General features: G+C 33.5%; 4 protein-coding genes across 4 annotated transcripts; 2 read left to right on the forward strand and 2 right to left on the reverse strand.

Moving 5' to 3' along the window:
• Window positions 1-202: 202 nt before the first annotated feature.
• On the forward strand, window positions 203-5175 carry LOC135081187 (zinc finger protein 234-like). Its single transcript, XM_063975934.1, has 2 exons — window positions 203-304; window positions 708-5175. Exon 2 carries the CDS (start codon window positions 732-734, stop codon window positions 1884-1886), a length of 1155 nt encoding a protein of 384 aa, XP_063832004.1. The 5' UTR covers window positions 203-304; window positions 708-731; the 3' UTR covers window positions 1887-5175.
• Window positions 5176-5869: 694 nt separating this feature from the next.
• On the reverse strand, window positions 5870-11281 carry LOC135081194 (surfeit locus protein 6 homolog). Its single transcript, XM_063975943.1, has 4 exons — window positions 11038-11281; window positions 10476-10847; window positions 10154-10362; window positions 5870-6083 (listed from the first exon to the last, which is right to left on the reverse strand). The coding sequence occupies exons 1-4, from the start codon at window positions 11150-11152 to the stop codon at window positions 5913-5915; spliced, it is 867 nt and encodes a 288-aa protein (XP_063832013.1). The 5' UTR covers window positions 11153-11281; the 3' UTR covers window positions 5870-5912.
• A 295-nt stretch (window positions 11282-11576) lies between these two features.
• Window positions 11577-12750, forward strand: LOC135086356 (ubiquinone biosynthesis protein COQ4 homolog, mitochondrial). Its single transcript, XM_063981118.1, has 3 exons — window positions 11577-12146; window positions 12309-12471; window positions 12546-12750. The coding sequence occupies exons 1-3, from the start codon at window positions 11649-11651 to the stop codon at window positions 12626-12628; spliced, it is 744 nt and encodes a 247-aa protein (XP_063837188.1). The 5' UTR covers window positions 11577-11648; the 3' UTR covers window positions 12629-12750.
• A 956-nt stretch (window positions 12751-13706) lies between these two features.
• On the reverse strand, window positions 13707-17027 carry LOC135081204 (protein arginine N-methyltransferase 5). The gene is made up of 9 exons (XM_063975954.1): window positions 16572-17027; window positions 16214-16492; window positions 15925-16104; window positions 15649-15814; window positions 15431-15556; window positions 15179-15332; window positions 14630-14868; window positions 14135-14392; window positions 13707-13947 (listed from the first exon to the last, which is right to left on the reverse strand). Exons 1-9 carry the CDS (start codon window positions 16973-16975, stop codon window positions 13792-13794), a joined length of 1962 nt encoding a protein of 653 aa, XP_063832024.1. The 5' UTR covers window positions 16976-17027; the 3' UTR covers window positions 13707-13791.
• Window positions 17028-17533: the final 506 nt, after the last annotated feature.

Below are 17533 nucleotides of genomic sequence, written 5' to 3' on the forward strand. Positions count from 1 at the left end.
GTTGATTGTGTTGTTGATTGTGTTGTTGATGGCCTCAACTCTTGTTGCGCGACCTATATTATTAACATTTTTGATATTTAGATTTCTGAAATCGCCAAAGCAAAGTAATGCAGGAGTGAAACGAAATCGAGAAGACACTCGCAAATCGATTCCTTTTTAGGTTTATTTGGCCTAAAATATAAAAGTTCAAAACACAGCATTATTATGTTCTTGAATTATGAAAAAAAATAAATCAAACAAAATGGCCGATCGTGTCTCTAAAAATATTTTGTAGAATTTTTTATGGGAAATTCGTAAATAAATAGTATGTATTTCACTAAATTTGTTCAAATATTTCTACTAATATTATAAGTGTGTGTGTTCTTCAAAAAGTTCATATCAATTTGGTCTCAAAAGTCCACAAAACATAGTATAAAAACGATTTGTTTGTTTATACCCAGCTCGTTTTTACTCTTAATTTTTACTTTTAAGCGATTCAAGAATGATTAGCTCATTGTTTGTATATTTCCAGATAAATTCTGGTCAAATTTAATACAAAGACGATAATTTATTTCCATTTATCTCCTAAATTGGCGCATTGGGCGGGCGTTCTACGCTATTGCGTTGTTTGTTTACTTTTAGTTTAGTTTGTAAACCTGATCTAGACTTTTAATCAATGAAACATAATTGGGTTGCAGTCTGTATAAAATACAATATTTTACTTCCAGGTTTGCCTAAAATCATAGTAAAACATGTCCAAAAGAGAACAAGGCGAGCGAAATGACAGAAAATTGGAGTCGAGTGATTATGAAAACATCTTATCACAACACAGTATATTCGAAACTGCGAGATCAAAACATCAAGAGTTGCCGAGTTTTCCTGGTTTTTCAAATGCTGAGACACAAACAAAATCTACTGATCTCAAAGGTCAGTCAATGCAATCAGGTCTAGGAACTTGGCATTACAATCCCTGGTGGATGCTTGCCAGTACCTCTAGAACTTTACCCTCACAAGACGATTATTCAGAAAATAGTGAGCAGGCAAAGGTTAAACAGGAACCCTCAGGTGCAGGCACTCCTGACCGTGACCCGTTGCAGATTGATGTTGAGCCTTATAGATCAGGTACTACCCCACCACCAGGTATGGACTCATTTTGTGATGATTGCTCAGATCCATTTTGTGATTCAAGCACCTCATTATGCCGAAAGCTGTTCCACTGTCCACACTGCAGGAAAAGTTATCCTACTATATTGGAGTTCAACACCCACCTTACAGGAGTACATCCAGCACAGAAACCTTTCCGATGCCAAATTTGCTTAGAACCATTTCACAAAAAATCTCATCTTCGCAGACATCTTGACTCCAGCCACTCCAGAAAAGATGTCAATAAATGCTCAGTTTGCTCCAAATACATCAAAGATAAAAGTAACTTGCGTAAGCATATGCAAGTTCACACTGGAAGAGTACCTCAAAAACAATTCAAGTGTGATATGTGCAATAATAAACGCTATATGTCCCTGGATAGACTTAACAACCACAAGGTGGTATGCACTGGAGAAAAAATCTTAAAATATTGTGACATGTGCACTAAGGTCTTTGACAACTCAAGATCTTTAAACAGCCACAAAAAAGTTCATGCTCGAGAATTAAAATGCGACATATGTGGCGAGCAGTTACGTTCTTTAGAACAGTTTGCAAACCATAAAATTATATGTCAAGGGACATCATTGGAAGCAAGTGGCAGTCAAAGTGGTTCTGCAAGTGCTGGTGGCTCTACTTTAAACCGATGCTGCACTCAGCCAGGACTGTGCGAACATGACAAACCTGCTTACCTAAACATACCTGGGTATGCTGCAGGAAGAGTACTGGATGCTACTCTGTCCTCCTTAAAATCTGAAATAAATTGATGATATAATGTGCTGCATATAATTTACAGAGTTAATCATTTTAAATAAACAGATTTCTTTTTACAATATTACCAAATAGTCGAAATAATGACCGTTAACAATTTCACAATTGAGAACTTCACAAGACTGATGCAAATATCCCGCCTCACGACTTGCTTTATTATTACCATTAAAAATTAGTGTTTAGTTAGTAGGATTACAAAATAGACTAATCTGCATTACTGTTTGAACATATTCAAAAGCCTAATTGAAGGAGAGTGAAAATTATTTCAAAATAAAATATTCCAATTCCCACCGAAGTTATTACATTTTAGAAATAAATTGTCTCTCATATGGATGTGTCAGACACTTGATTGTGTTTCAATTTGGATATGTTCAAATAGTTTTATTATCTATAATTTTGTATCTTAAAAGTTAATTATGAAGCATATTTGTTCAGCAAGAACAGAGCTTTACTAATAATACTAATTATTAGATTTTAATCTATATTGTGCAACATTTATGTTCATTAATAAATTGACCATTGTGAGGTACAGATTTATGTTCATTGGACTGTCACTTTACATTATGTATAACAATATCTTGACTGATTTAGAGTAATATATTAATTATGTGCAGTATTACAACATTTCATTTTTTATTTTTCTATATTGAAAGAAAATAAGAGCTATGTTATTTTTATAGTTTTAGATCATATTGTTATAAGTTACTTATTTACCTTCTTTGTTAATATTTAAGTAGTCAAGGAGACTATGTGGATGACATTGTACTTTCCAATGTTCTGAAGTACTCCAAAGACAGATAAAGCTATAATATTTTACTGCTTTTAACACATCATTTACTAGTGGTACTTTTATTTCATAACATGGACCTGTAGAAGTAAGAAAATTTTAAGAGTGCAATGAAAATATTGGCAAAGCCTTGCAAATGTTATATTAATGGGACAAATTGTTGTCTTCTCTGTGCCCAACATATTTATTCACGAAGTGTTATACACTGAAAATTTTTTGCTGCAATTTATAAAACTTTTGTAATTAGAATGTTTTTATTACTATACATAATTATTATTATTCATTGTGTAATGTGTATAATCCTAATTGTAAGGATTGAGGCTATAATCTATTATTCTATGTTATCAGGCCTATCCTGCCTGATATTATAGCAGTTATTATGTATAACTCATAACTTTGAGTATACACTTTTGATTCTTTTTTTTTTTAATTTTATTTATTTAATCAATGTTATTTGAAAAAAGTACTTTTATCTAAGGCTTTATCATAATTACTATTAGTTGTTGCTATTTACAATTGTTTTCACACTTATAGCCTTGTTTATTTTATAATATATAGATTTAATAAGAGTAGTTTTATATTTCTTATTATAATAGAGAGACAATCATTTGCAAAAAGAGTTTGGTTACAAGTATGCAATGAAGATGAGCACACCACAAAGTTCTATTGTCCAAAGTATGTTTGTTATAGGCACAGAGCATATTGGTGTAGGTAAAGTAGGTGTAGGTTCTTGCGGTAGTGTAGCGGTGTGGGTGGTTTTGTTTGTGTTACTTCAAACGCCATCCATTGAGATTTCAGATGCGCTTCATGCACGTATACCGTAGCTCTGTTCACCACAGTCATGTCACCCCTCTGCATCACTACTACTGCAAGAATCTACCAAGTTATGAGTTATGTCTCTAATTATCCTTTCAAATAGGCCGATTTCATTAATGATTGAAATTAAAACTTATATTTTTAATACTGTTATAGAGAAGAATATGGAAACCAAACTTTCATGCGGTAATGAGCGACAATAAAATTATTCAATTTTGTTAAGTAGGTATTAGAAGCTAGCCACTATACCTACTTATTGTATCTTATTTTCAAGTATATTGGCACGGACTACAACTTCAAATTGAATAAATTTAAAACTTGATTAATGTTAGGGATTTTTTTCCGAAACGACATTTTTGTAATGATCATTGAATAATGAATAGGTACTTCATCATAGTGCTATGAATTCGATTATATCATCTACAATAAATAAATTATCTACGTACATAAATTTTATTAAATTCGTAATAATCATTGACCATCAAGCTAAGCTTTTACATTTATTCAATTACATGTTGTATACAGGCTGATTCTTAAAGTGCAGAACGAAAGGATTTGATACCTATTTCTCAAATTACAACAACTAATCTAGACCACCCTCTGTAACCCAATCTAGACCTAGTGATAGGGGAAATCTAAAAAACATCTAAGTAGTTTTAGAAAATGGTATATTTTTTGTGATTTAGATTTTGATCCTATAAGTTGTTTTTAAAGTAATAGAATCAACTCTTCTCATTTTGCACTCATTCTTTATGTTAATAAACGCTGGTGGAATTTAACATCCTTTGTAGACCATACAATTAAATCAAAAGTTCTGTAAGTATCTCGGTTCACTTGTATGTACGTATTTACAAGATAGAAAAAGATCATTAATAACGCTTAATTGGTAGGGGTAATCCTGTAAGTTTTTTGTAGGTACTGTCGCCGATTACCTTTGATATTTTCAGTTACCATTATCACCGAAGCTTTTCCCTTTCGATAGCTAATAAAAATGATAGCATGTCATTCTCATCTTTTTTTACTGGTACCGGAATAGTTAGACATATTTACGCCGGCTTAGCGTAATCAATCCCAATTTAAATCAAGTTAACAGACAGATTTGGGTTGGGATTGATTTATATGGAAAGCGGGCGATAATGCTATTCTGCAACTATACTGTTCTTGAATTTTGCATGCATTTGCTGAAATCTTCCATTCATGCCGCAAACCACAATTTAAATATTGTTTGTTCTTGAGAATAGATTAGTACCTACTGGAATGGTACCGGAAATAAACCAATAGCTTAGCTCTTTTGTCTCTGTAGTTATAATTACATGGCATGGTGTGTATTTTGGATGCACCTAGAAATAAGAAAAAATGTGTTCATATGAATTTAGTTACATAGAGTATAGTTTATCTATTAGTGCTGTAGACTGTGAAACAGTGTAATTTTTCGTTAGTATTAAAATACTTTATTTACTCTAAAACTATCCTTTCGCAATATATCAATGTATAACCAAACTATTGGTACTTATAAGTTAATTAGGGTTTTATTCTTAAACTTTCATAATTATATAATTACGCAGGATTTAAGTTCTTGGAGAGCATTGTTCCGTAAAGTACCTGCCTGAAATAGGACCTTCAGTTGACGTTTGTACGTATAATAAAACCTGCAAAGAAATAAATAGTGTTTTTCTAAATTACACCTTCCTAATTATTTTAACCTGAGTTAACAGACATCGGAATTTGTATTTTAATACAAAATCGCCCATTTTACCCATTATTTAAGTTGTGAGTGTTTGTGCTTTTAATAATACGTTAGTATAATAATAATTTGTACTAACGCGATTCGTCTTATACTTAGATTGAATAGAATGCCTCTACCACCTTAGATTAATAAAGCTTTATTAATCGTCTACCACCAACCAACCAACCGAGCAGAATTTTGGGAATCGAACCCGGGACCACTGGGTGGTGTTGACTGGTTGTGTGTGACGCGAGCGGTCTTACCACTAAACCTCAGAGGCGGTTATTAGCATTGCCGCGGTTTGGAAATTTAATAGGTAGGTACAAATGCAAAAACAAATGTTTTGTTACTACCCAAACACTTGGGCCTAATTCATAGAGTAATAAAAAATAACAATTCCACAGCAATTAATTATCTTGCCAGCTTTAATAACTAAGACGCGCCCCACCACACATTTTGGTCGATGGAAGCGCGGGATGCGGAGTTTGATCCGAGCGTCATTATTGTAGTGTGTGTGAATCCACACGGATGATTTAACGTGTACCTACCGATAACACTCAAACATTATAACGGAAGAATGGCGGGGCGCGTCTTTGTGGATGAAACTATCTATCTATACCATAATGACGTAGTTGGAATAAAAAGAAAAATTACAAACATAAAATTTCATTTATTTTTACAATCATAGTCATGTTACAAAACAACACGCCCTCTCTTGACGGCTGCCTTCACAATTTTCGACTTCTTTTCTTTCTTCTTTTTACTTATATTCTCTTTTCGTTTCTTCTGACTTTCCATTTTCTTTTGTTCAACACTTTGAATCCTATTTTCCCATTTCTTTTTACTTTGCTTCTTCTTTTGTTCCTGTAAAAATAATTAAATAACTTTTAAAATCCAGCCAATTAGAGGTAGTGACAGCAAAGGGGACAGGTGGAAATGAATAATTTCAATAGCTTTAGTATCATACTAATATTAAAATTCATGCATTATGTAAATAAGACCTCTCCATGCCTATGGTAAATGCTGATAAATATTTTGTAATTAATGAATAATCTTTTTAAATTTTTTACTGCCCAGGAATTTTTTTATGACTAAATTTTAATATTACATAATATCCAAATGGACGTAGTTATGCTACAACGTTCCAACCCACAAGGTGGTCAAAATTGAGTTTTCGAGCCCAAGCTAGGTATTTTGGGTCACCCTATCTAGTGCTGAAGACACTGACTCTCTTACGACAATAATTAATGAAATAATTAAGCGGTCCCAATGATAAAACGATCCAAAAGATCTCAATAAAATCTTAAAATGTGACATTCCATTTGGAACGTTATGTTTTAATTCGTTTTGGACTGAATACAATGAAAATAATGATCCAATCATTTTGGAACGTTTTACAAATAATTAATTTTAAATGTTAAAAAGTGACATTCCATTTGGATCGTATGCTTTTAATTCGTTTTGGACTGAATAAAATAAAAATAATGTTCCAATGTACATGGAACGTTTTTAAAAAGGCTTTTTGTTTGAAAGTGGCTTATAACTTAATTTGCAAAAACGTTCCAATGTGTGAAAATTGCTATACCTAATATTATTTTGGTAGTTAATATAAATAATGTTTTTTTTTTTTCTAAAATATAAGTATAACAATATTTTAGAAAAAATGAGTATAACAATGAAACAATATTACCTATTTTAAAAATTAAAAATATTTATATGTATAATTACACTGCGGAACAAAAAAAATAAAAAAATCTGCGGCATCTATTTTTTTAATGCATTTTGTAAATACTTGTATTAGACATAAATGGTGTGAATTTACTTTCTTTGGATTGACTCTGGTTCTTGAGATAAACGAGACGCAAGAAATCAATGAAAAAAATTAAACGACCCTCCCTAAACTTAATATTAATTTGATTATACCCCACAAGTTTTATTTTCTACTCATGTATTAGTGTAGTTGTGGTTACAACAATTTAGTAATCAGCTACTAGACCTTGAAATTATCAGTTTGTGTCTTTTAAATTAATTTTTAAAGAGCTTTTTGTCTCAAAAAATATGAGTTCATTATGAAAACTTTACGTTTACAACCCCAACAGTTTTTGTTAATATTTGGCTTGTAAACTTACAAAAGCAAAGAAATAAGATCACGGAGGTAGTGATAAAAACCTACCAAGCATACTTTGGTATAAAACTTCCATAAAAGAATAAATATTGGGGGTCCAATATCGTCTGCAAGCCTTGTGTAGACTCTTTGTCATACTGGAGCCAAGCTGGACGTAAAGGACTTCAATTTGGAAGGCCAAAGATATGAACTGAGCTTTCTAATCACTAAAATGATCAAAAGTCAGGCAAATTAAAGTCCTTTACGTCCTGAAACGTCCGTTTGAATACGGAAAAAATAAATTCGATTGACCGCAAATCCGTACTCTTATAAAAGACACTGTATTTGTAAACCACATAACACAAATTGAATCTGAAGCATGGCTAAGCATTGTTTTAGTAGTCAAACAATATTTGGGGAGGCATAGAGCACCAGACTTTTCAGGATTGGTTGCTAAATTGTTTTAAAAATTTTACACATAAGGAGCTAATTTGAGTATTAAATTTTTTTTTTACAATAACCATTTGGACAGGTTCTTCCATAATCTGGGTGATTACAGTGAGGAATAAGCAGAACGGTTCTACCAGAACATCAGGATAGTGGAAGAATGATATCCACGGTCAATGGGACCGCCAGATGATGGCTGATTACTGTTGACATAATTATGGAATTTTCATGACCAAAACCATAACATAAAAGCTTACAGAAAAAGCTTTTTGTAGTTTTTTTTTGTATTATTTGATGAAAAGCAAATATATTTTTAATTTTTATATCGTTCTTAAATAGGATCTTAGTGTAAATATTTTTTTTTATACAGATTGGTATTTTTATTTTGATTTTTTCATATAAATGGTTAATAGTATTTATCTCAAGATCTAGAGTCAATTTGACAAATCTAATATTTTTCTAGTATTCAGCACACTAGTTGCATACAGAATTGACTCCAAACTACCATGCCGCAAAATGACTGTTCCCCAGTGTTATAGATAATAAATATTAATTATCGTTTGATAGAACGTTTATGTCCAAATTTACAATGGCATACTTTTAAAATAGAATTTATTTTGGCAAAATTTCATTCTGCATATATTAAAGTAAACGGGACCCCCGTTGCAGTTGGCATCTTGTTGGTGAATGGGTGGCACTGCTCAGTTTACTCTTGTTTTTATTATTTTTTTCTTCTTCCATTATTATGTGCCACTGTCATGAGTCTATGTAATTGCCTGTATTTGTGTGATGTCCATTGTAATAAATGTATACATATATTTCTTTCTATTAATGGTGTTTTCAGTTACAGTACACTTAGTACAATTAGTTTTCCCCAACATTCCTGGACAGGATATACTAAATAAACGTCATGCAATCGATATTATGCAGAATATTTTCAATATTGCAGAAATTCTGCCATCTGCATAGTATGCCAAGTGGAATGGTACCAAATAATCGTGCTACTAATTAAACGTTATGCTAATCGATATTATTCAGAATGAAATTTTGCCAAAAGAAATTCTGCTAGTTTAAAAGTACCTATGCCATTGTAAATCTAAATATGTAAAAGGAGAAACTGACTGACTGACATATCAACGCACAGCCTAAACGGCTAAACGTAGGCACTTGAAATTTGTAATGGACGTAGCTTAGGTACCGTAGAGGTGCACTAAGAAAGGAATTCCCGAAATTCCCACGGGAACGGGAATTATCGGGAAAATCCTTTTGTATGAAAAATCTAAACCGCTTAAGTTAGACGCTTGAAATTTGGCATGCAAGTACCTTAGTAAACTTAAAGCTTAGTTACAACAGGATATTTCAAAATTCCCACGGGAACGGGAGTTAGCGGGAAAAAGCGTACCACTGGTTAGCGGGAAAAAAAGTGGTATGCTTTTTTTTTGGTAGCGAGTAGAATTGAGTAGTATGTATCACTTCAACTAAATAAATTAACGTTATTTTATTACATACTTGTCATTAAAATTTACTAAAATTTCTCATACAAATTTTGTAAAAAATGTACTTGGAACGTTTTTGCAAAATAAGGTAAAACTAATTTCATACAAAATGCCTTTTTGCAAAAACGTTCCAAGTACATTTTTTTCAAAATTTCTATGAGAAATATTATTCAATTTTAATGACAAGTATGTAATAAAATAACGTTTATTTATTTAGTTGAAGTGATACATACTACTGAGTTCTACTCGCTACCAAAAAATAGCGTACCCCAAATTTACAAAAACTCGATTTTCTCAGTTCGACCACAGAATAATAATATGTACTACGTACAGAAGTTTTACTTCGCGAAGGTATTTAAATAAATGTATGCTCAATGTCATTAACAATATGGTGTAATTTAGCTTGTCTCAAGAGTCAAGCAAGTTTGTCAGAAGTTTTGTTGACAAACGTCAGTGATCGGTACTGCGCCGAAGCCATAGGGCTGACTTCGGTAAAATGATGTGACGTGAGGTGCCAATCTGCAGAAAATGGCGGAGGAAATACATGATTTAGCATGAATTATCATGAATAATATTAACTACTTATTTATCTCTCAGTGTCTTCAGGCAACTTAAAAAAGTACATTCTGTGTTTTTATTATTATTTAGGCAGTTAAATACTGCACAGTATTTAGTACACCATTTTCTTTATTTTTTTCCATCATACACAAGAATACGCGTGCGTGAGTCAATGTTCGCTCGTATGTGAGGCCTTGTCGAATAGTACTCTTGTAGGGGGCAATCGTGCGTGTTTTGTTTTCGATGTAAACTCGCGGAGATGAACAGGCCTGGTTCGACTTGCGTGTGGGTTGGAACGTTGTAGCATAACTACGTCCAAATTAACTTACCATTTTTTTAATAGACTTCTTCAAGAGATTAGGATCATCTTTGACTTTTTGGCCTTCAGCTTTTTGAAGAACATTTTTCCATGCAATTTTTTCTTTTAATTCTTTTGCTTTGCTATTTCCAGACTCTTCTAGTTCTCGAATTTTTTGCTCTTGTTCCTTCAAATTGTCAAGTATTTTTTTGGGGTCTTTTTGTGATTTTTGAACTTTAGCTGAAAAGTTATTCAGAAGGTAATGGTTAGTGTTAGCCTTTTTAATCAAAATAGATTAGGTTGATAGTAAATTATAAAAATTGCACAAAAGAAATGTATAAAATATTTCTTACCTTTATGACCAATATTTGCAAAGTCAAATTTAGAAAACACCAATTTCCCATCTGTATTAAACACTGGTTTAGCAACATTAACATTTTTCTTCTCAACCTCTTCTGTCTTAATCTGATTATGATTTGCTTTGTCAATTTTTTCCTGTGCATTTGTTTGGTTTTTGTTGAGCCGTTCTCTTTTTTTTATTTTCTTATTTAATTTACTGCTCAAGCTCTTTTTTACCAATTTGTTTTTGAAGCTGAAGTTGTTCTGTGTCTTGAGCTTCTGTAATTTTTCCTCCAGCTCCGTAATGTTACGAGCTCTCTTACGCACTTCTTTATTTTCATCTTTAGGTTCATGTATTATCTCAATATCAAGGTTATCATTTTCAACTGGAATGAATTACACATTTTATGAGTTATTTGTTATTTCATAGAAAACAGACAAAATGCATTGTTCTCAAGAAGCATTAAAATTGTAATTAATTTTGAATTAGCGGGAATTTAGCAATAAATTGTTATTGTACCATTATAGTTAATTAGCATGCCTTTCCCTTCCTATTTTAATTGAATTTATACTGACCTCTTGACTGCATGGGAATGTTTAACACTGAAAATACATTTTTAAGAAACTTTATTTCTTTTCCAAGAGAAACCTTTATTTCTTTCATTTTTAAGCTCTTCTTCTTGACTGACATTGTAATGTTTTAAAAGCAACTTTTTCTGTGGAATACAGGAATATAGTAGACCCTTGTATTTTTAAAATAATCACACGGAAAAATAACCTCAAAATCTAAATCTGTCACCTCTTCATTTTTTTTTCTAGTCTATGGCAATCTGTCAAGCATGTGGTAGTGATGGGACATCACAATGATATGAAATCGAATATTTCATTGATTCTGCAAAAGCCCTTTTTCCCAAAACCATAGCACGTGAGGGCTAATATAATCATCAGTGGGCATAAGATGGTTGCAACAAAAAATCAAATTATTGTTGTAGCTCTGCCGTTGGCTCGTCGCCAGTTATTCCAAAATCCCTGCGCCATGTGATCACGGTTTCATTGTTCAAAAATGAAAAAAAAAATTGACAGAACAACACAATTTGAATTTGACAGAAATGACAACCAGTCAAAAAATCCGCTGCTAGATCGTCTGCTACTGCTGTGTAAAATAAATAACATAATATTACATTAATATGCAGCCAATAACTATAATAAGGAGATTTTCTTTATCAAGACCTGTTAAAGAGGCGTTTGTCGAAGAGTTGCAGAAAAATTTCATCCCTACCAACACATTTCAGAGAACGTTGTTATCATGCGGATCGGCAGCTATTTCTCTTTTAAATCCCTACAGAGGTGACATGATTGCTTGCTTAGGGGAAGTTACTGGAGAGAGTGCTATCAAACATATGAGAGACAAAATGCTGGAAACATCTGAAGGGGCTGCTATCTTGAAGGATATGCCCAGGATAAACTCAAAAACAGTGTCATTCGAAAAGCTATCCGAAATGCCTGAAAACACATTAGGTCGTGTCTATGCGGACTTTATGCGGGACAACAATATCACAGCAGACTCCCGATTACCAGTGCAATTCATAAGTGACCCAGAGATGGCATTCATTATGCAGAGATATAGGGAAGTTCATGATCTTGTACATGCTACACTATTTATGAAAACAAACATGCTAGGAGAGGCAAGTATTATCATAGTTCGTAAGTTTAGTCACCAGCACAACTGTTTTTCCAAAATAACACTTACTAAACTACTTTAGATGCCACTGTAATTAATTAGATTGATGTGCCATTATTATTTAGAAATATGTAACTACTACTGAATCTTATTGGGTTTGCTGTAGGTCACTGTGAAGTGGATTGAAGGGATCCAAACAAAGTTGCCCATGTGCATCAATGGTGGCATTTGGGGAGCTGGTCGACTCTTACCTAAGCACAGACAAATGTACCTGAAGTATTACTTGCCATGGGCCATTAGAACTGGAAATAATGCAAAATTTATGCAAGGTAGGAAATATTGAACAATAATAATATCTTGTATTTGATATTACCAAGAATAGTAATTATGTATTTTTTTGCAGGCATATATTATGAAAAAAGATGGGACCAAGATATTGATGAGTTCCACAAAGAAATGAATATAGTCAGGTTCCTTAAAAAATAGAGCCCTAAATATTAAAATCCATATTAATAAACTTGTAAATAGTAGATTTAGCCAAGACAAATGAACTATGCAATACTAAATTTAATGAATGTGTGTAATAAATATTGTTTATTACAAAATGATTGTGCATCATTATTTTTTGAAGTGAAGAATAGTCTGAGACATATGAGAAATTTAGTTAATAGCTGACCTGTAGCACAGTAGATAAATCAAACAGTACGGAAGCTTCATACAAACGCTCGAAATCAGACTCACGCACACAGACGCACGCTTTACACGAGCTCTAAGCGAACCTCGCAGTCCATCCGTCGCGAGTGTCGCGCACGTTGTGTTTTTAATAATAATTTTATTGCATGCACTGTCCGCTGTATTTTTAAAAACATGCCACGAGTGAATTGCGTATTATACGGCTGCTTGAACTCGGCATCTTCAAAACCAGAACTTTCATTTTTTAAACTTCGTAATAATTCTGAATTGTAAAAATGATTAAATATTACTTTTTAAATAAAGTGCTTACATCTGATTTTGCAATAGTTCTTTTTAAATTGCGTAATTACGCTTTTTACGCCTAATTTGCTCCGCACGCTTTTGTACTAAGTGATGAACTGTATTTAAAATGAGGCAATAGGTATGTGAAAGTAAGTATCCGGTATTTTATTTATGAGAATAGATCTTCTACCGGCCTCTAATAGTACTTAATCAATTTATTCAATTATGTATTCGATCATTATAGAACCTAATTGTAATTAACGTTTTATTTTTTTGTTAACTACTTAGTCAATTAATTTATTCCATTAGGTATTTGATAATTAAAAAACCTAAATAAACGTTTTAATAAATAAGTAAGTAAGAACATTATTAATTTTATAAAGGTTAAGAGTGCCAACCCTAACACTCAGTTGAAGTGTAGGTATTTAACTCGCCGAAAGGGCTAAGTTTCCGTACTGCTTTAGCTCATATATATACTGTGCCTGTAGTCCAGTATTGGTATCAATTTTAACAATTGGCATTTAAATGCCTATTCCTGTTTATGTCATCAAAATATTTTTATGTGTAGTATGAATAATAAAACCAAATATTGACCTTACATACTTTAATCTTGTAAGATATAATTTTACATATACATATATCATTTACTTACATAACAATTTGAACATTTAGAATCATAACAACATTTCGGAACTACGACCATGTGCGTTGTGTAGAGGTGTTGTACGATTGCCTACTTCTACAATCCACTCGTACCAAACTCTTCGTGAGTCCACACATCGCCAGAAAGTGGCTGTAATTATTTCACCTTTTTCCACCCTCAATGGCGTCTGAAAAAAAATTTAGACATTTTATTTTGCAAGATCTTTGAAAATAAAACAAACAATAAACCCTAAAATCTCATTTAAAAAATGAATCAACTACAAATGGATCAACTTCTGATTTCTGTATCAGACAGCAGAAACAGTGTTGCCGCATTGGTGATACTCATTATGTTTAAATGTCCTACGTATGTACCTTTATTGGAATGAAAACTGGAAACCAGGATATCATGCCTGGACTGTGTGTTGATGGAACTATACTAATCATTTCAGATCCAAATAGCGTACAATCAAAATATCCTCCAAAGCCATGCATAACATTGTCTTGTTCCACTGTCCAGGTTACAGTGGCTGATCGTCTATTATCTGTTTGAGGTAGTCCACGGTAATCAGTCAGCTCCTCGCCTTCATGATCGCAAGCGCCTTTAGCAGGATGTTCAAAAGTAAATACCATCTGAAAAATATTTAATGTTTTTTGTCTCATTTAAATTAAAATTGACTTAATTTTCTCACAGCACTGGAAACCTAATGTACAACAAAAATCCAAGGGATAAAAAAATAAATCCTCCGTGGTTGGGGATTCCGGGTGAAGCTCGCTTCCACCTTCGGCCTGATCGTCACTTACCATCAGGTGAGATACAGGCCAAGAGCTTCCTCGTTGTGGATAAAAAAAAAAAAAAAAAAAGATTACCTTTGTCTCTGCAATATCATGTTTATTTTGCATATAAACAACCCACAAGTTTTCCAAGTTTTTGTCTTTGTTATTAGCAGGGCCTGAAGTTGCAGCTTTAGCTGCTGCCCATAACCGTGGCGAAGAAATAGGTGCAACGAAAGATCTATACGAGGATGGAATTGATATTCCTCCTGGCTTTAAAAGACCTGCTGCACCATCTAAACACTCGGGAGATAGTTCGTTATCACCCCATGACCCTGGAAATATTATAACAATAAAAGTCATATCCAACATAAAAATATACTACCCGTTCGCGCTAAGTTTGCCAGTCTGTGGAATGCGCGTCCCCCCTCCCCCAACCGCGATTAAACGCAATTAGTTAGTGATTAAAACGCAATTATCTTATTTTACGCAAATACACAATTTTTATCAATATGAATAAATAAAAAATATTTTCAATATAGTTTGCTATAGTTATAGACACTTTCCTTCGTGTGACGTCATATCGCCAGCGGCAAACTTATCGCGAACGGATAATACACCTACTCTTTCTCAGTACCTACATACCTAATAATTCGGAAACAATGATATCGGCTTTCGGAGATAAAATCAGGTGTCTCATATCTCCTGGGATGACCACTACGTCTCGGTCTCGCCATACTTCCCGGACTTGCGCTGCTAAAACCACTACAGCACAAGGATTTTTTTCTACAGCAATCACCTGTAAAATACATAATTATTCTTAAATTAAAAGATAATTATTTAACATAATAACATTGCCACATAGCTTTTTAACTATAACAGATATTGCAGTCATACCTTTACTTTACTGTTCGTAATATCGGCTGCATTAAATGTAGCTCTCACTAGTGGACCACGTCCAGCACCAAGTACCATCACAGTAATAGTTTTTTTGTTGTCACCTTGACCCATTTCGCCCCCAATCTGAAAAATTACTTTTTATGATAATAATATTCAGTTTTTGTTTTGTGAGCTAATCTTCACTACAAGATGTATGATGAAATTCAAAAACTTACAATTTCAGCATTATCAGATGACTTCTTCTGGAGGTGGATTAAAGCTTGAGCGATAGCCTTCTGATATTGATCATACTTCACAGGATCCTTCTCAAACACATTATATGTGTGTGTATCTAAATTGTCCGCCAGTGGTTGCAATGGTATTTGCAGGTAATCTTCCCATCTGAGACAATATATTTTGTTTTAATACAAAAGTAAATATGCTGAACTATAAGACATTAATATTCCATGATGTAATTTTGAGTAGAAAATAAACTTTAAAAAAATTGATACCCTCTGGCATAACTGAGCATAGGGTCATCAGCAGGGTTAGGCCTTCGTTTCCACAGTCTGTACAAGTACTGTAAGTAGAACTCCACATTGGATCTCCTGGCTCCGCTGACAATCACTTGTGCTTCATGCTCCACCATGCTCACAACCAGATGCTGATGAGCTCTGGATAAAACTGGAAATCTAAAAAAATACAACAAATTTATGAAATGTCCTATAATGAGATCATGAAGGCTTATTTCTGATCTACAAACAATAGTGTGTCTTAGGATTTTTATTAGGTTCTTCTTACCCCTTTTTATTGTTGTGGAAAATAGATGTTGGAATCACAATTGCCTTTACTGGTTCCCCTAGCCACCTTTTCAGCAACTCTTGTGATGGTAAATCTGCAGAGAGCTCTAAAACAACACCAACCCTTTTATCATAATTCAGACGCTCATGAAACTTAGACCACCACAGCCATGGCTCATTCCATGCAGACTCTTCATCGTCTTCATCGCATTCAGGTACAGACCGCAATGTTTTGGTGCACACTAGAGGTACTTGAACCCATATCCAAGATGAAAAGTGACTGAAAATTAAATTCTTTCATTACATTAAAGTTTAAGATCCAAGGTTATAGCATGATCTGATGAATCCCTGATGCATACCTGTTTTCATAGAAGGAGTTCAGAATTCTGGCTAAGTTACTGTTATTTCCACCATTCAATGTCATCATAATCGCTGGTAACCCAAGTCCTCTACAATATGCAAGTTCTTCATTTAAGCAGTCTTCGTGCCTTTGCCGTACAAGCGGCAGCGGGGAATCTACGTCCAGATAAGGTGAAACTTTTCCTACCACTCGACTAGTCCAGTCCTGGGGCGATAATATCATATCAGATCGAGTAAAGCCACCAACTCTACCGGCACTGGATGTGAATGGCCTACGAAAACGTGGGTGAACTATCGGAGATACTATAAATGAATAATTTGAATGCAAAGCTTCTGTAAGACATGCTTGTAGATCTGGTGTCACTACGTATTCTAAGCCACATGATATTTCTAATTGAGACATTATTCTCACTCAAATGATTCAAAATTTAACACTGATCTGAAACATGCAGCTGCCAGCTGCAGCCAAACAAAATTGTCAAAATTCAGGAAAAAAAAACTACCACCCATAGACTAAAGAGCCGTGGTACGGTGGTACCGTGATTGTTTTGCCCTTGGTAATATTAGAAAAAAAGTTGCTAACTATTGATATACACCCATTAATAGAAAAAATCGATTAACGGGGTGATAAAAATAAATTCCTTCAGTGCCTAGTCTGAGTTCAGTGCCTAGTTTAAAAAAAATATCTCTGTCTATCCCATGAAGCTAAAGATAAAAATGGAGGGCAGAGTTGGAACAAAAACTTGAGTCAAATACCTACTTATATCTATCTCGCTCTCTGCGGCCCTACCTCTCTTTTTAGTGTGAACTGTAGTATTGCTATCTTCTGATTTAAATCTCCTTGTAAATTCTTCGAAATAGCCAATTCACTAACCAAATCAGAAGTTAAACAAATAAATAATTAATATTTGAAACTAAGATTACCTAGTTAAATAAAAAATCACAAAATTGTCGGCCATTT

Source organism: Ostrinia nubilalis, chromosome 2 (genome assembly GCF_963855985.1).
Source record: "Ostrinia nubilalis chromosome 2, ilOstNubi1.1, whole genome shotgun sequence".
NCBI classification, from domain to species: Eukaryota; Metazoa; Arthropoda; class Insecta; order Lepidoptera; family Crambidae; genus Ostrinia; species Ostrinia nubilalis.